We start from the raw sequence: 19,677 nt of genomic DNA, 5'->3' as shown, positions 1-19,677 counted from the left end.
CGCATAATAAACAAACACAGAAATATCCAATCATCGCTCCGAGGGAAAAAGCGCCTCGGTGATGCAAATTTTAAAATCGTTGCGAGGAAAAAGCATCTCGGTGATGTAAATTTTAAAATCGTTGCGAGGAAAAGCGTCTCGGTGATGTAATCAATCTGTAGCGTTGTGAGGGCATGCTTTGATTAATTAATCAATCTGTGGCGTTGTGAGGCATGCCCCGATGAATTAATCATGATAACGATGATAACCACATAAGCGAAGAAAATATCATAACCCCCGCCAGTTCGCAGTATAATAAACTTGTTTAACTGCCGTAAATGAACTATTAGCAATCTTGTGTGAAGAATTAAGAAGTGTTATAATGTAACGCTTACGTATATGCATCCAGAGACCTATTCGTAATTAAACATAAGGTGTTTTTCCTGACTAAGTGAATTTCATGAAATCTTCTAGCAAGTGGTATATTTAAATAATCCTGATTGTTAAATTGTGTTAGCACTAGCTGACTATTAAGAAAAACTAACTTGATTGGTGAATTTACAAACAATGAAACAAATTTACAACACGTCTTTTGGTGGACCGGAAGTCCGCATTTCTCCGATTAAAATGCCACAAGAATTACCTCTTAAATCTTTCCTTAACTTATTCTTCAAGAAGGAACTGTGTTTTGTAGCACCTGCTCCAAACCGCATTTTTGTTTACAAATATATGCTTTCGGATCGCCAGCAAAATTTTTTGCTACAATATTACGAAAAGTATTTAAAAATAAATTGTTGCCAATATACTAATTAAATGGCCGATTATAATTATTTTTTAATTTGTCATGTTCATATTTATTTTTTAGTATAAGAATATTATCTTTACCTTTTTCATTAAAATTAAACACAGTCACAAATTATTATTATTTCCAGTTTCTGCTCTGTCACTTGGTTACGTCCATTGCTGTACATAATAATAATCAGCAGGGGCGGCTGGTGCCGGGGGGCACAAGAGCACGTGCCCCCCCAAAATTACAACGTCTACAAACACACTAGACATAGCAAAATAATAATTTTCAATATTTAAAAAATTATCCGGAAATTTGTATCATAATTATCAAAACTAATTTTTTTATCTCGCGCCACTTGTCTAAAATGTATCAAAACTTACTTCCACTTGCATCTAAAGATGTGTCTTGGATATATGATATGTTATTTCTGATGAAATGCTGATAAAAGCCCGGCACAGAGACCGAATGGACCGAATCGTGACTGATTTAGATGTTTTGTTTACACCGTTGCCATGGAAACTACACGTCGTAGCCGCCTGATATGCGCTTGATACAACTGACTTGTGAGCCCGTTGCGATCGTGTTCTGGAGGATTGAATTACTATCGCGGGTTTTAATTTTCCTTCTGCGCGAACACGTAGGTATGATAAATATTCTTGGATAATCTTCTCAGTAATACAAACATTCGGAAACAACTACACACCGCTTATATTAATAATATTCGGGCACATAACGCAATATTTTGATTTTAATAAATACATTATTATTTAAATAAATTGTACGACTAACAAACATTTAATGACTCTGCGGCCTGTAAAAAGTGATTTTTTGTCAATGTGAGAATATTCAAGCGATTCTATGATGGTTATGACTCAAAAAACTTGAAAAGAATGGTGCTTTTTTTACGATATTTCTCAACCATATTTTTTTAGTTGATTGAACTGGTCTCTGCGGTCTAGAATATGAAAAAAGTTGCAGTTTGATGTATGATACATCTCTATTCATATCATTTTTTCTTACAAAAAACCAAAAAAAAAGTTATACCTCGTCTAGCGAGTCCCCTTAAGCTTATGGTCCTAAACCGCTTGAGATTATGATATCCTTAAGTCAAGTAGGGTCGCTGCAGGGGGTTCTGTTCTCTTATTATTTTGAAAGCAGCTATCCAGCTATATAAGAAGGCATGGTCAGGAGCAGGGTGACATGGTATGATATTGCGCATTTTGTGTGACGTCATGTGGCTATCATGACCGCTAACTTTAAATTCTGACTTATTGCATGTTTGTATTATCACTATCAACGAACGATACCAAATGTTGAACACATATTGTTAGCATTTGATTTCAATTTACCACCTATGGTAGAAGGAGACATGGCATCCGATGTACCAATTTAAAAATCGTCTGCGCATCCATTTGTGACGTTAGGTGGCATCAACGACCTTGTGACTCTTGTGAGCTTCGCTAGGGAAGTCTAGGGAATTTCAGCTTGAGTTGTCATTGCTCTGTCCAATACGTCAATTAGTTGTCCGATAACAAAAGTTAATGAAATTAACGTCGTCTTCGTTGATTCACTATTAAAGTCTCTCCAATTGGTTACAATCGTCCGACTTGTCAAAAGGGAAAATATCAAAAGATGTCACCCCCTTCAGGAGTTACAGGAACCTGTAATTAATCCGTTTTGTCGCGCGCCAAAACAGTTTGTGCTTGAATTGATATTATCAAAATGTCCAAAAAATATTGCTCTGTGCCTGCTTGTGGGGTAATCAAGGATCCTAGAGACCACAAAATAATGCAGATTCCCTTCAAACACTGTGAACAAAAGGTTGTGGTGCAAAAAGGTTTTTAATGCTACAAGTAGGTACCCCAACATGAATCTTTTACCTAAGGGAATGTATAGCCATTAAAACCATTTCAGGTGATAATATTGCCAATAATTTATACATTTGTGGTAAACACTTTGAGAGAAGTTGTTATTACACAAATAAAAGACTTAAACCCGGCTCTGTTCCTACTTTGTTCCTCCATGGTTCCAAGTCACCGCTACCTGTTCCTACTTCTTCAAGCTCCCCAGCAAGTACTAAACGTGATCCAGAATGCAGCTTCATAATTCCTGAGACACATTCCGATAACAATGTAAACACCTCAAAGAAAAACTTTCCTACTGCATATCCCTTTGCAGACCATCCACACCCATGGCGTTGTGACTTTGGCACCGGTACCGAAATTTTGCCTCTTTTTCAAGTAAAAACTGAAATACATGACGTCAAATTGTGTCAAAAAGTCAGACCACGACAGACATTTAGCCGACATTACAGATTCCTTTCCCTCCCGACGTATGCTCCCTCACATGTCACATTTAAGGGATTGGAGAGACTTTAATAGTGAATCAACGAAGACGACGGAAATTAATAATGATAAAAATGTAATTATTGAAAGTTGAACGATCCAAAAATGTGGTTTCGTATCAATTTCGATAAATGTGGGACATCAGCAAATGCAGATACCAATTTGTTCGTATCTCTTGAGTGTTGAAAAGAGATTTTTCACATATTTATGCTCAGTTCTCTCCACAAACCTAAATTCTGCGATCACATCACACATACGACTGCAACAACTGAATAATCACAAATAAATTTTTCCAACTTAAAGAATGTATGTATTTTAAATTTCGCGCTAATTTCACCCCACTTGACGTCACACCCGATGCGTATGCCTATACCATGTCCACGGTTGTAGAATAGATAGGTTGATACACTAGCATACATTTGCATATCCCTGGTCAGCGACGCCAATTGTCGATCGCGTCGCCTGGTTTTTGACGTTTTAGGGACACAGAACTCTATAGGCATCTGTCTATAACCGATGTAATTAATAAAAGAAATCGTACTTATCGACTCCGATCAAATGTCATTTACAAATTTTGTATTGTTCATAAAGCAATGTAAACGAAAATCCCCAAAATAACTAGAATGATTTCCGCTCGACAAGGTAGAGGCGCTAGCTGTATGTGTCCTTTCCATGGATATAGGGATCGAAAAGAAGCGTCGCCATCCCAAGCCATTAGTGTACAAACCTATCTATTCTACAACCGTGACCATGTCTCCTTCTACCATAGGAATCCTATGGCTACTCTTAAAAAAGATGTACTGTATATGTAAATATCTAACAATTATCTGTAGTTACCTTTGATTTGATCGGTTGGCAACAGAAATTACCAACAAAGCGAACAAAATTCTGGCCGAGAACGCCTCACTACACTTACACAGAAAGGCGAAAATTGCATGTGATCATCTTATCTAGAGTGAAGTGTTCCTCAACCTGTCAAATGCGTGGAATAGAGAGCGAGAATATGTTGTACGCCATTTCATTTAAGGAGAAAGAAGAAAAAAGAAGGAAATCGGCTGCATCGCACCAGATGTGAAACGGTTGGATGAATGTAAAATTCCACTTGGAAATCAATGTTTTGTATAGTACAAAAGCAAGAACTATAATTAAACTTGGATGTGTACCACTAATATCGATGTTACTGTGTTTCTGACAATGATTTCGTGACCAGTGAAGTGTCATTTGTGTGTTGAGTTAAAATGGCGATGTGAAGAATAATGGTGGCTAAATGAAATTTTCTGATTTCGATTCCAACATTATGGAAGACAATACGCTAAATCATCAGAACGGGGCACAGATCGGACCGCAAACCGTTTCTGTGACGAATAATAAACAGAATGAAGAAACAAATCCAAAAGCTCAGTATTCCATACCCGGAATATTGCATTTTATTCAACATGAATGGGCACGGTTCGAATTGGAAAGATCGCAATGGGAAGTTGACAGAGCTGAATTACAAGTGAGTATTCGTTTTAACATTATTATTTTAACAACCATGTTAACTAGAAATAGAAATAATTCAATGGTCGTTGCCCCTTCGCAGGTGACCCTCTTGTGTATTGAAAGTAAACGCAGATTTCAATGACCAAAAATTTTTAGTTTATTTAAAAATATCAACCAGATGTATATAACAAATACATATAAAGTTTCTTGAAAATGTCAAAAATTAATATTTAAATGCACGTAGAATAGGGAGGACTGGATAGTGTGTAACATTCACTGTAAGACCTTAACAGAAGGTGACTTCAAACAATATTTTTGCTAACCTCTCCGGACATCTAAAGAAGTGACTTTGAATCTCTATAGAAACAATGCAGACAATACTTACATTATACGTATGTAGTTTTGGGGTATAAAATTTTACATTGGTGCTGTTCGATGTTAATTGTTTTGGTAATTACAATAAATTTATAATATGTATAAATTGTCATGTTAACTAGAATCCAAATTTGTGAGAAAAACTGTTGTGGCTTAGGTGGTATTTTAATTAATACGGCCCTTCAAAAACATCAATGTTCCAAAAGATCAGTTACAACCTTGGATGGATTTTTGTAGATATTTGCTGCCTACTATTTGCCACAAATCTCACTGTTTCTCATCTCACCTCACTTTGTGGCCGTTCTATTGGCAAATTTTTATCTGAGCCGAACTAAGATTTTATATTCCCCCCTCATCGATCAAGCACAACCCCTGAATCTTCTGTTGAAATGAGATTAAATCTCACTCAGAGTAGGGTATCTACGAAAATTGAAATCCCCAAAAATGAGGAGATGCTCCATCAAATAACTGTACATGATTGAAATTGTTGTAATAATGTATAAAATATAATAATGATTATTATAATTATGATGTTAAATCAACACGAAGTGATAATTGGGGACGGCGGTTTTTATTCGATCTGTGGTGGAATCGATTATTTCTTAACAAATAACCTATTTTTTTGTAACGCGAATTGATTCTTTCTTATCGGAATCGAATGGAAAATTAATTTTACTAATATAAGTGTCAAGTGTCAACATTAATCTGTCAAATGCGAATGTCAAGCGGGATAATTATTTTGATTTTTAGACAGTCAGCATCTCAGCGTGAACTAAGATAAATCGCTTCCTTGCCAAGTGAGGTGAAGTGAATTTCTCAATTTGTAAACTGAGGTGATATTTTCACCTCAAATAGAACACACGTATTGACTCGAATACATCAACTGCTAAAAGTTCATTTTACAATAACAAAAATATTATTTTTTGTATACGCTCCCAAAACCAGCTATTTTACGGACTCAAAAGTGTCCGTAAACTGAGTCTTTCGGACTCAATCCTAAAAAGTTACCATGACAACTATTGATGATCATTTCGAATGATCATTTAGGTAAATTAAACATAACACCGGGGAATAGTGGATCTGCGGCAACCACTCTGAGAGTCAATTTAGGGTATATTAAGTCTGACGAATTCAGAAAATCTGTTAATTTTCCGAATTGGCTTTAATTTTTAAGATAAGTGTACCTTGATTGTATGAACACAGGCATGTAATAAACATACGAAATTTATTTTTAAAACTGTTATTTTCAAAGGAAACTGCTAATATGTGCTATATACATTATTGTTAATTTAAAAATAAAAAGAAAATAAGAAAAATGTTTTTGCAGGATTTTCTACAATATTTCTGATTAGGACAAACTTTTTGTAAAAAAGTTCTGGGGTTAAAATGTACATTACTCCCTTGCAACATGGGTTAATCGGTAAGCGCTCCACTATAACGAACTTGATCTGTTTTACACAAGTTACAGCCGAGGCAATTCATGAAAGAAAACAAGTTGATGCAGTTTATCTCGATTTTCAAAAGGCGTTTGATCAAATAGATCACTACATATTGTTGCACAAGTTAAAAGCATTTGGATTCACTGATTCTCTCATCAATTTGTTTAAATCGTACTTGTTAAACAGAGACCAATGTGTCCGATATCAATGTCATATGTCCAAAAAAATATATCCTACTTCTGGAGTGCCCCAGGGGTCGAATTTGGGCCCGTTGTTGTTCTTCCTGTTTGTTAATGACATCACTAATATTGTATCAACCGATAGTCTACTCTTTGCAGATGATTACAAGATTCACAAAATAATAACATCGATCAAAGACTGTATCGCCCTTCAAAATGATCTCAATAAAATCTTTCAATGGTGTCAAAGAAATCGTCTCTTTCTGAATATTCTGAAATGCTTGGTAATATCGTATTGTAGTAAAAAGTCGCCTCTTCATTTTCAATACGTTCTTCTGAATAAACCGTGTCCGAGGAAGATTGTCCGCGTTTGAGGACAGTGGACTAAGAACAGAGGAATCAAATTTATGGCAGTAACCTCGTTGGATCTAAACACCTTTTACGACTATGCACTCGAGTTAACCACGACCGTAGGTTTGAAAGTAACGCCAATTAGTGGCGGAGCAATTTGGCTTATCATCCGTCATGGGGATGAAACTTATGAAAACTAAGTGTCTTTCTAAGATTGTTTACTTCCATCCCATGTTTTACAAAGTTTGCAGCTCACTATGTTGAGTTTGTTAAAAAAATACGCAGTACGTGGGGGAACAAAATAACTGGCATGTACCGCTACGGAATACCGATAAAACGATAGTATTTTCTACCCTGCTCGCACGTGCGCACAACCGACAGACTTATCGTAAACGGTGTTTGCGGTGTTTGATTTTGTCCCAATACCATGAATCATTCTTGCTATTTTATTCATAGTTGATAAAGAATCCCCGACGTACTTCTCAGCTACACTAGTGCTCGTCCAACCATCGTGCATCTTAAGTAAGGATACGTCGGCGTCAGCATCCGTTAGAAGCGTAGCCAAAGATCGGCGGAACGCATGACCAGTGTATAAACAAGGGTCCGATCGTTTCAAAAAGTTGCAACATTTTTCCACATGTCTCCAAATGTATTGGTTCTAATTCCGTGCAACTAACAAAGAAGTGAGCGTGGGAGATGTTTTTGGGTCTCTTGTCTCTGTATTTTCTAATTGTTCCCCAAATCTTCATCGTCAATAATATTGAATCTTCTTCTCGACCGGTTTGCCTTTTTTGGAACTCGAGACTGTTATTGATGATCCTGTATCAACAGAATCACTAACACTTGATGTTGTAAAGCTCCTCTCGCTTGCAGCCTCCAAAAATTGCAGCTAATTTTTGCAGCCAAATAGTCATCAGGTACATTTTTCAAAAATGTATTTATTTGTTCTCGTGCGAATGTTTGCGATTGTTTCGGAGGCTATTTCAAACTATTAGTTTTCATAGAGTTTAACCATTTCAAAGGAAGAAATATTCATATTTTCATGCGTCGCCAACATGGAAATTTTATCAACACGACGATTCACTAACAAAAAAAACCTTCAGTTAATCGTCATGAATAATTAGCAAACAGAGTAATAAGACTTATCAGTTAAACAATTAGAATCTCCACTGATTTCTGCCATGGCGTTAGTTTGCTGCAAATGTTTAAATAACGCCAATTCGCTTCTATACCTGTCCAAAGACCTGGTTCGTATTAAACGAGCTGCATCGACTTTTTTTTTTAATATTCGAATTACTGTCACCCATTTTTGTAAAAAAAAATTCTCGTATAAACTAGGTAAACAAACGGTAATAAAAATACTAATGTAAAATAAAAAATATTTATGTAAATGGATTACTTAAACAATTTTTTTTTTTTTTAATTTGCGAAATTGGAAAAAATCTTGTGTAATACACGTGAATAAACGAATTTTATCCACTCAAAAACATTATCACACTCGGCTTCGCCTCGTGTGCTAAACTGTTTTTTCGCTGAATAAAATTCGTTTTTATTCACTTATACCATAAATAGCTATTATTGCAGTTTTTAGAAAAGAAACAGAATGATGGACTTCAAACATAAATGAAGATAATAATAAAAAATAATTTCACTGAAATTGCGTTTTTAATGTCCACGATCGAAAAAACCTGTGTTTATAAATCTGCCATAAAATTTTCGAAATGTGCTCTTGTCGGGTGTGGAATGATGTGAGAATGCTGCAGCAAAATTTTGCGCAGTTTCTCTGTTGTCGATAAGGCTTTAATATATCCATTAGTGACCACTTCTACTTTTTCTTTAATTGTGTACTGCGGCATGTTGACGAATTTCGGTCAATAAAAACCCGTAATCGAACGAGTAATCAAAGTATAGAAACGTCAGGTAAATGTCTGTTTTACATGGCTGCGTACAATATTAGCAACAAAAATATCCAAATACTTTAATTTTTTTAAAGAAATATCCTTCAGTTTAAAACATGAATTTTAATAAAATCGACAATAGATAACGCAAATTACATCCAGTAAAAATTTCAGTTCTGAATCTTTACCCAAACATAAGTTAACATGGGGTCTAAAATTTAACATGGGAATCCCTATGGCCACTTTTAAAAAAGATGCACTGTATAGTTATTTAACGAAAACAAATAATATAATTTTTGTATAAATGTACTTTTGCAGGCTCGTATCGCCTTTCTTCAGGGAGAAAGAAAGGGTCAAGAAAACCTTAAAAATGATTTAGTTCGGCGCATAAAAATGTTGGAGTATGCCTTAAAACAAGAAAGGGGAAAGTTTCATAAACTAAAATATGGGACAGAATTACAGCAAGGAGATATGAAGCCACCTATTATTGATGAAAGTAGTGAAACACAAATGGACATAGATCAGTCATACGTTGCCGTATCCAATTCAACATGGAAGCAAGGCCGTCAATTACTTAGACAATATTTACAAGAAATTGGTTACACAGATAGAATTATCGATGTTAGATCGACGCGTGTGAGGGCTTTATTGGGTTTAAATAACAACACCGAACCAGAAGAAAATCACAACGGCAGTTCGGTTAACGGCAATGAATCGAACAAACGGGCCAGCGAAACGCAAGGTAACAACAATTGCGCTTTTCAATATTAACAAGAACATTAAATCAGTAGAAATATCTTATAGCTACATTATAATTCGCAGATTTAAAAAAAAACTAATTTTTTCTGTCACAGGTAGGAGGACGCCTGCTAAGAAACCTCAACCTAGTTCTTTAGCTGAAGCAATGATGCTGGATACCGAAGCAGCAGTTATGGCAAACCTAGATTTTCTCTCAAACGCCGATGTTGATATGGAAGATGACGATGATATGAGCGATGACGTCGATATCGAACCTTCAGATGATCTCGATGACGATGTAAAAGTAGTTAAACGAAAAGGTACTTTATATATTGTTGCTTATTTTTATTTAGATGTTAATCCGTATATGCGTCTGCTCAGGTAAACTTGATAGTTTAGGGGACGATGTAGACGCTGAAGCCATGGAAGTCTTGAATGAGCTTAATCTTCTTTCTGAATCAGGCGAAAGGCAAGAATTTAAAAATGAACACAGCGAATGGAAAAAAGGTGGGTGCATATTAATCATGATGGTACCGTAATGTTGCCTACCTTCTTCAAATGAAAATAATAATGCGGTTTTAGGTTTTCAAAGCGGCGTACCCAAAAGACCGCTTGGTTTAAACGATGACGATAACATTGATTCTGCACTAGGTCTAGGAGAATTGGCTCAGCTTACGGTGAACAATGATGCCGAAACAACTTATGATATAGCTAGCAGCAAGGAAGCATTTAGGAAAACGTGGAATGCAAAGTACACTCTACGCAGCCATTTTGATGGGGTTCGAGCGTTAGTTTTTCATCCGAACGAGCCGGTCCTGATCACCGCCAGTGAAGATCATACTTTAAAATTGTGGAATTTGCAAAAAACAGTTCCTGCAAAAAAGTCAGCGTCGTTGGATGTTGAACCCCTATATACTTTTAGGTATATATAAATAGTTAAAATATATATATATATATATCGTGATTTGAAACTTTTTAGGAGCCATACAGGACCAGTCTTATGTTTGGCAATTTCCGGCACAGGAGAACATTGTTATTCTGGTGGCTTAGATGGTGTGATAAATTGTTGGAATATACCTAACTCCAACATAGACCCTTACGATTTGTTTGAACCTGATGTCTTAAACACCACACTGCAAGGACACTCTGATGCTGTATGGGGGCTCTCGTTCTTAAACTCGAAACAGCATTTATTGTCATGTTCAGCAGATGGAACGGTTAAAATATGGGCTCCTCATAATAAGGTTTGTGATGTGTCTAAGACGGTTTTTGTATTCATGTGTTGCGGTGTTTCAGGTTCAATTACTAAATACATTTACATCTGAAGCAGACGGAATTCCTTCTAGTGTAGATTTTGTTAGAGATGAACCAAATCGGATTGTGGCAGCTTTTGCCAGTTCCCATTGTCTAGTTTTTGACACTGAAACTGCCAAGCCAATTATGCGGCTAGAATCAAGTCAAGAAAGTGTTAATCTCAATAATAAACAAATAAATCGAATAGTTTGTCATCCGACATTACCGCTGACGATTACGGCACATGAAGATAGACATGTTAGGTTTTGGGATAATCATACTGGCAAGATGGTTCATTCTATGGTCGCTCACCTAGATGCAGTCACTAGTTTAGCTGTAGACCCCAACGGCTTGTATTTGTTATCAGGTGAGTGTATTATACATATAATCTGATTAAAATTTCGCATTACGAATACTGTTTATGTGAAACTTCTATTTACGTCCATGCCTAATTGCAATTAGCACTTAACAATTTACATACTACCACAACAATACTTTCTCCACACCAGTAATCGACTTTTCATTATTGACAATTGTTTATAAATTTTACGTTATTTAAATGTTATACTGTATGCCTTGTACGATTTCTATATTCCATTTCAGTACTGTAGGAAATGTACTCGTATTTCAAGGTCGCACTTCAAATTTTAAAATTTATACTTGACACTACTAGATATAGCTAGACTGTATGACAGACTCAAGTAACCTGTCATATAATAAATACGTAATAGCTGAACATTGAAATTTGTGGTTTTGAAATATACACAAGCTCTTAGTAGTAGAGATGGTTTTTGTTTTGTTAATTATTAAAACATCTTTTACCTTTTTCTCACCAAAATACCTCTTGGGATTTTGCATATTTAAACGTCAGGCTTTAGTTTTCTTTCTTAAAGTACTTTTTCTTTGTTATAGAAAAAAGTGTTACATTTAACAGTTAACTGGTTCATTATTTTTAAAGATCAATTAAACACTATGAAGAAATCAACTATAACTCGAATTTTATTTCGGATACTTGTTTATAGTGGAGTGCCGTAAGACATAAAAATGCAAAAACCTCGGAACCCGGTTCCACTGAATGAATTTTCGTAAAACCTTTTCGATTGCATTGTTAAAAGCTAAATGAAAAAGTTTACCATCAAAATTTGCCGATTTCTATTACAACAATTTATAACAATAATTAATTGAAGAATGAAAAAAATATGAAGAAAAAAAAATTGTAAAGATTTTAATTTTATATACCATAAATGATATTTGTATAGTAACTTTAACATTAATTTATAATGTTTTAGCTAAAAATAACAAATTTACAAAAAAAGAAATTAATAATAAGGCAAGTTGCTCAAAATCGTATGCATATCGGACCAAATATATAAAAAATAGGTAAATTAATTAAAAAAGACGAGATTTTCAGTAAAAAATATTTATTATTTCATTTTATAAAAACTGAAAAATTTTCAGACAATTATCTAGATTATTATCATTGTCGTCATCAACCTCATTAATTTTGATGATAGGTGATGGGTTAGTACAACTGTTGCCTTTGCATTTTGAGCAAGCTACAGTACAATTCAATCCACGCTTCCTGCATCCACAAGATGCTATACATCCTATTTTGCATCTGTAATAAAAAATCATTTTCAGTAAGTTCCGTGAAGCTGATAGCTACGTCATTGTTTCTGGTATCAGTATTTTGCTTTCATATTTCCAACCCCATTCTTCTGGTAATATTTTTCTTCCGAGCCATGTTTGAATTTGCAGGTATACTCTTTTGAAGTGCCTAAAAGCGGCATTTGCAGTAGGTGCCTGCCAAAGACGCTCATTTAACGCAGCTATTTTTGCGGTTGCTTTTACAAAAGAGTTGTACTTTAATGTATTTAGATCTTTTATTTTTGAGAGGCAGCGTATAAAGCAAGGATTCATGTAACACCAGCGTTAAAAATGTCGTTGCCGTCTTTGCATTCATTTTCAAAAACTGCTGCAGCATTTTGTAAGTCCGGTCGTTTCTCTAAATTTTTTGCAAAGACATTGTTTCTCCGTTGCGAAAAAGCGGACGTCGTGTCACAGCCGGTGAAAGAATCTGAAAACGGGATAAGCTGTTTACACTTTAGTAATACTATTTCCAAGCTTTTAGATGAGTATACTTTTTGTGGTGTTTTGCCTTTTGCTGGTTTTTGAAAATAAATTTGTCGATCTGTTGGTGAAAGCGCAGTCAGTAAAACTAGTAGATCTACATCCTCAAAAACTACTTACAACGTTTTCGAATTGCAACTTAATTGCGGTTTCAATTACACAGTAGAACAGTGTTTTTGTTACATATATTTTCTAAACATGGTCGGAAAGGTAATTTTGTGCTGAACAACTTTTAAAAGAGATAATATACCCATGTCAAAAAAAAAATTCAAATTTTTATTGTCATCCGGTGAACAATTACAAAAAATGAAGTGAATTCTAATTTTACATAGAATAACGGGCAAGAAGCACTAAAAAAATGTTCCACAGATTTTTGTCGACGAATATTTAATTATGTCTACGAATATTTAACCTGCCTAGAATATGTAGAAGGATCTAACTCTTTATAAAAGCCTCATGTATCCGGAAAGAATGGATACTTGGGTCTTTGTCTTAAATCTTTCTTAGACTTTCTTGATTTTTCGATTTTCAAAAGATTAACAGCAAAGAAATTTAAATGAGACTTAATTTGTAGAACGTTTGTTTTCTAAAAATTCACTGATTACTAAGCTAATTGATTCCCAAGTAAATTTTTCCGTATCATTCAAATAGGCGTAGAACATTTGATCCTTCATTCGAATTTCAAGCCCAATGAAAATTCCTAAATATAGAAAACGTACATAATATGAAAACTGAAATTCACTGTAATCTTTTAATTTTTACCTTGGTTTATGTTGGCAGCAGAAAGCTTAGGAAATATCGTTTTCAGATGTTGAAATTCTTTCTCTCTGGTATTTCACTTGCATAAGAAGCACATATGATTGGTATATCCAGATTGGAAGCCAGTTACTAAAGCTACAATTTTTAAATCGCCTATCAAATTGCACTCAAATTTTTTGTAGTTATTACAGTTTAACAAGTGTTGAATATTCTCTTATGTTTCTGAAGTTTGTATGGAGTATGTAGTCGGCAGTAGTAGATATTTATTGCCATTATGCAATAGTACACCTTTAACTGGAACTATCTATGAACAATCTCCAAAAAAAAAAAAAATTGACGACGTAGGCATAATGTCTTATTAGATAGTTATTCAGCACCTAATAACCTTTCAGAATGCTTGTAACAAGAAATTTTTCTAAAATTGTTCGACTGTGTTAATAATCGGTCGGCATCAGTTTCCGCTTGACAAGAAAATATTTTATTTTTCGCAAGTGTGTTTCAGAACATTTCTTTGAGGCTACTCTTATTTTCCTCGTTCGTTAAAATACTACATAAATATTGCGTCCATAATTGTTATGTAAATATCTTACATAAAAAATTTTCATTCAGGTGTATTAACATCCCATGAATTACGTATGAAAATTTTTGTACATCGTCAACATTCACCGTCATTTTATTATTATTATTATTAGTATACTGGCCCTACAAACGAATACAATTACAGGGACAGAAATATTTACACTACGTATAGTTGTCACAAAAATTAGGTATTTCACCTTAATATGGTCATCTTAATGTCACGGTTGCTGCAGTTAAACAAATCTATATTATTTTGATATAAGTTATATTTACGACACATGGTGAAAATAGGAGAGAACTTTTGTAAATTAATACGCGCAGTTGGTAAATAGAAGGTATCATTATTTCTAACATGTAATCTTGGCACATGGAAGTCGAGTTCTGCCAATAAACTACTACAGTCAATCGAACCAGTAACTAATTTGTGCAGAAATATTAGTGATGAAGCAACTCTCCTTTGCTCCAGACTTTCTACGTTAAACATATCAAGCAGTGTTTCATGAGGGTAACCTCTGTTAGGATAATGACCAAAGCTCAAGAAAAACAGAAATTTCAGAAATCGTCTCTGGATCTTTTCCAGAGCCACCGTATGGATGTTATAGCCAGGCAACCGTATTATGCTTGCAAATTCTAACTTTGATCGAACAAATGAAAAATATAGAGGCTTGATTGTTTCAGTGTCCTGAAATTTTCTACAGTTCCGTATAATAAACCCCAGATTTTTTAGTGCACTTGACATTATTTGCTCATAGTGGTAAATAAACGTCATTTTAACGTCGAATGTTACTCCAAGATCTCTAATAACATTTTTTTTGCAAACCTGGACATTATCAATACCATAGTCGGAAATTAAAACTTTTGATTTTAGTGAAAAAGTAACTACATTACATTTAGCAGAGTATTTGAGAGCCCACATTGTTTACTTCTGTCACAAACTAACTGTAGATCGGCTTGCAATTTTAACTGATCTTCCCTGCTAGTAATTTTTCTAAATAACTTCATGTCGTCCGCATACAATAATGCCGGTGAGGTTAAATCTGTAATATCATTTACAAAAGATTGAAGAATAAAGGCCCAAGAACAGATCCTTGTGGTACGCCGGACGTAACGTTAATTTCTACTGACTCATAACCACTACACATAACACGTTGTTTTCTTCCCGTTAGATAAGTAGCAAAAAATATTATTAAGTCGTCAGAAAAACCAAAAGAGCTTAATTTGTCAAGTAATTTGTAGTGGTTCAGTCTGTCGAACGCCTTCGAGAAATCTATGTAAATAGTGTCCACTTGGGTTCCTGCGTCAATATTTTCTGTCACGAATTGTGTGAACATACACAAGTTAGTTTCAACGGAACGGCCTTTGACAAAACCATGCTGAAGTGGAGAAATATAGGAATTAACATGGTTCATAATGACTGTGTGCAAAAAGATCTCAAAAACTTTAGAAAAATTATTACGCAAAGTAATTGGTCGATAGTTCTCAATATGCTTTCTGTCACCTTTCTTAAAAATTGGACATATAATGGAGTATTTCCAGAGAGTAGAGTATTTACGAACCGTAAGTGATAAATTGAATATTAGAGACAGAGGAGAGGCAAAAATACTTGCGCAATCACGCAAGATAAAAGTGACTTTATTTTTAATTTTACGTAATGCTTTATAAACTTCGTCTTCGCTAAGCGTAAGCAAAGAACGTATTGTAATCGAGTCCGTTGACCGACTTTCTACTTTTACATTTTCTCGATCATTCATGACCCCTAGAAGACGAAGAAATAGGTCTCCCGTTTCCGTCTGTCTGCCGTCCCGGATTTTTATTAAACAGATAATCTCCGAAAGTACTGGGCCGATTGTTGTCAAATTTTGTACTTATATTAGGTATATCATGTAGATGGTAAAACGCTAACCAAAATTTGTCTGATCATCTCCACCATTAATGTGATAACGTCACTTCAAAATTGTACATAGTAATTGGGTTTTTAATTGTATCAAATAACATAGTCTTACACATGTAGTTTATGACTCCGAATTGAGATTTTACCCGAAACGTCCAGATTAAAAAAAAAAAAAAATCAAAATTAAGAAACAACATTTTGACATTTAATTTGAAATCTACAAAACCGAATGCTTTGAAATCTTGCAGATGGTTAATAGTTACGATAAGTATGATAAATTTATAATCAAAATATATTTACTTATCCCCTCCAAAAAATTGATGATGTCAACTCAAAAGTTTTGCTCAATAAATCCTATCTTAAATATACAAAATATGATGAGCCTGAATGCGTGAATTTATTTTATTGATTTAATCAGGAACTACAAAACCGAATGCTTTGAAATCTTGGAGATGGTTTAAAGTTATCATAGGCATCGTAAATTTTTAGTCAAAATGTATTTGCTCATCTCCCCCTAAAAATTTGATGACGCCGCCGCAAAATTTTGCTGATCATAGCAGTCACAAAAAAAAACGACAGAGATGTCAGTGCCAAATAATGACAAAGTTGAAAAAATTAATACTCAATTTATTTTAAAATACCCCGCTACAAAAATGTAATACGAAAAAAAAACATAATAGGCATTCAGTCATCACGTTTCCGACAGCGAGGGAAGTACTGTCTAAACTCTTTGGACCAATTTTTTTTTTCAAAAATTTGGGCGTTTCGGGTAAAAATTCAACACGCAATCGTAAACTACATGTGTAGAACTATGTTATTTTATACAATTTAAAACCCATTTACTATGTACAATTTTGAAGTGACATCATTGCATTATTGACGGGAACGAATAGATAAAGTTTGGCTAGGGTTCTGCCATCCACATGATATTCATAATACACATACAATTTGACAACAATCGGTCCAGTAGTTTCGCAGATTATCTGTCTAATAAAAATCCGGACAGTCGGCAGACGGACGGACGGAAACGGGAGACCTATTTCTTCGTACTGTAGAGGTCATGAAAGGTCGAGAAAAGGTAAAAGTAGAGAGTCGGTCGACGGACTCGATTACAATGTTTTCGTCGCTTACGCTCGGCAAGTAATAAAATTTGCAAAATCAGATTTTCTAATTTTTCGAAAAAACTGGATATGATTTATTGTACTTCAGGGGGAAGGATGTTCTGTCGAAATAAACTTCGACCAATTTTTTCTCTACAAGTTGTTGACCTAAAACCACTTGTAGCTTTACACTATTTGCAACTAACTACTGCAAAAAGTTTTTAAACGAACATTATACACTTAACGCAAATCCAAAAAAAAAAACGTTCACACTAAACTGCTTAGTGTGTAAATTTTTATTTTAAATGTGACCATTGTACAATATATATTAGCGTAATTTTTTTGTGTGAAATGAACAAAGGAAATCGGCGATAATTTTCCCCGAGGTCGTGGGGTCTTTTGCCAGACTTTTTCTTGAAGAGAAAATTTCACCTCTTAATCGAATTTTGATTCCTAAAACCAAATTTTTCAATAAAATTTAAACGCAAAATCACTCCTATATTTTTATTACCATCACTACGTAGTAAATAAGTCAGAAAATCTCAGATTGGTTCATGCAGGGAACTTATCAATCGATAATGTTCATATAAGTCGCCATGGATTTCCCAAAATGTAAAAATTCTATCAATTCCATTAGCTGAAATTTTCTTCAGGAAATAGTCACTTAACAGTTATAATTCTAGCTGATGTGGGTTATTAAAATGTGTGTTATATTAGTATATAGATTAAAGTAAAACTATGTACATGTTTCAGGCTCACATGACTGTTCAATAAGGTTGTGGCATTTGGACAATAAGACCTGTGTCCAAGAAATAACTGCACACAGAAAAAAATTCCACGAAAGCATTCTAGATGTAACTTTTCATCCTACAAGACCATACATCGCAAGTGCTGGCGCTGATGGGTTAGCCAAAGTGTTTGTGTGAATATATGAAGGGATAAAGTTCAGACGCATTACTACAGTGTTGATTGAATGTCGATCAATAATTTTCTTGGCTTTACTGTATGTGTAGGTTAAGTGTACATAACAATTCGTATTCATAATGATTTGTATATAATAATTACTTTTGTCTTGCACAGACTATGTTTAACTTTTTTTTGTACATATTTTTACCGTTCCTTTTTTATTATTATTTATCATAAAACTAACCTGTGTTGTGAAAGAAATAATTTATGTACATTTGTCCTACAGTTTGAGTAAATGTATGTATGCTCATGCGTTAAGATTCGTAATTCCAACTAGTGAAAACAGGTTTCGTTGTCTTCTTAGAATAGTATCGTAATCATCGTTGTAAACTATGCAAGATCGCAGGTGCATCACGATGACACAGTGGTGCTTTTTTTGCTTTTTGTATGATTTTTTCGTGCATTACTGTCATGCCTTGTTTATGTTTTAACCAGTTTATAAGAAGTTCAAGTCATTCTTTCTAAATTGTAGGATAATTATAAATCGTTAATGGTGTTTTAGCACTACCAGTTCATCTTTTTTTTTATTTGTGCTTCATTTACAGTTATTTAGATAAGTGCAACATGGTACACGCAACATTTCTGAACTGCAAGCATTAATTACTTACTTATTGGTTATAATAAATTAAAATTCCAGAATGATATTAAACTACCAGAATTTCATTCATGAACTCACTGAAATAGGGATATTAAAGGCTAAATAATTCATGTTAAGGTGTATTATATCATTTTGTTTAATTTATAAATCAAATATTTATATATACATACACATATTTTAAGTTTAAGGTAGTCCTCAGTATAATCTAAAAGAAACGTAACGTTTAGAATAGCAAATTATAGTAAGTGATATAATTATTGTGAATGTAAAAACTGTATTTAAATTATAGATTATAGGGTAATATTTACAAAACTGGTCTCTCTACTAGCATAAGACTTGATTTTATTAAATCAACAATGTAAATATTAGCACTAGCCTCCCTCAGTTTTTGCTTATAACGGAATGATTTTGGTTTTTGAAGTATAACTTTTATATCCCGTTTTATTTATTTTATATAAACGTTTTTCAAAATATCAACTGCAAGCAAAATGGTTGATCCTGTTAGTTAATTGACATTGTACAAACTCATTGACTACCTTAACTATGAATCATTTTTATAATAAAGTTTCATGTTTGCAATGTATAAATGACCTAAATGGTTTTTAAAACTTTTTTAAACTGGCTAGAAAAGATAGTCATAATTTGATAGAAGCTATGATGGAGAATGTATGACTTAATGTATAAAACAATAAATTGTAAATATTAAAGTCGTGTCTGAATCTAGAGTCGTAACTATAGTGTTGAAGCGCACATTTATTTATGTGAATAAATAAATAATAATGGCT

General features: G+C 34.1%; 2 protein-coding genes across 3 annotated transcripts in view; both read left to right on the top strand.

Annotated features, from left to right (window-relative positions):
* The first annotated feature begins 2,373 nt into the window (after window positions 1–2,373).
* Window positions 2,374–19,677, top strand: part of LOC135137692 (uncharacterized protein K02A2.6-like) — a 197,924-nt gene continuing 180,620 nt past the window's right edge. Inside the window, exon 1 of the mRNA XM_064067408.1 lies at window positions 2,374–2,716. The gene's annotated coding sequence lies outside the window, so the exon portion shown is untranslated. The remainder of the gene's footprint in view (window positions 2,717–19,677) is intronic.
* LOC135137218 (striatin-3) lies at window positions 4,040–19,599 on the top strand. 2 transcript variants are annotated; one of them, XM_064066813.1, is made up of 8 exons: window positions 4,040–4,612; window positions 9,157–9,580; window positions 9,693–9,874; window positions 9,930–10,083; window positions 10,159–10,498; window positions 10,556–10,820; window positions 10,873–11,236; window positions 18,082–19,599. In XM_064066813.1, exons 1-8 carry the CDS (start codon window positions 4,382–4,384, stop codon window positions 18,252–18,254), a joined length of 2,133 nt encoding a protein of 710 aa, XP_063922883.1. In that variant the 5' UTR covers window positions 4,040–4,381; the 3' UTR covers window positions 18,255–19,599. The 2 variants fall into 2 exon arrangements, with proteins under 2 accessions (XP_063922883.1, XP_063922884.1); XM_064066814.1 differs by having other exon boundaries at window positions 4,043–4,612; window positions 9,693–9,896; window positions 9,958–10,083.

The sequence above is a fragment of the Zophobas morio genome, unplaced genomic scaffold, assembly GCF_036711695.1.
Source record: "Zophobas morio isolate AGI-343-1 ecotype UQ-CSIRO unplaced genomic scaffold, CSIRO_AGI_Zmor_V1 ptg000029l, whole genome shotgun sequence".
In the NCBI taxonomy this organism is placed as follows: domain Eukaryota; kingdom Metazoa; phylum Arthropoda; class Insecta; order Coleoptera; family Tenebrionidae; genus Zophobas; species Zophobas morio.
The sequence above is the reverse complement of the archived record's forward strand: the minus strand, read 5'-3'. Positions and strand labels throughout refer to the sequence as shown.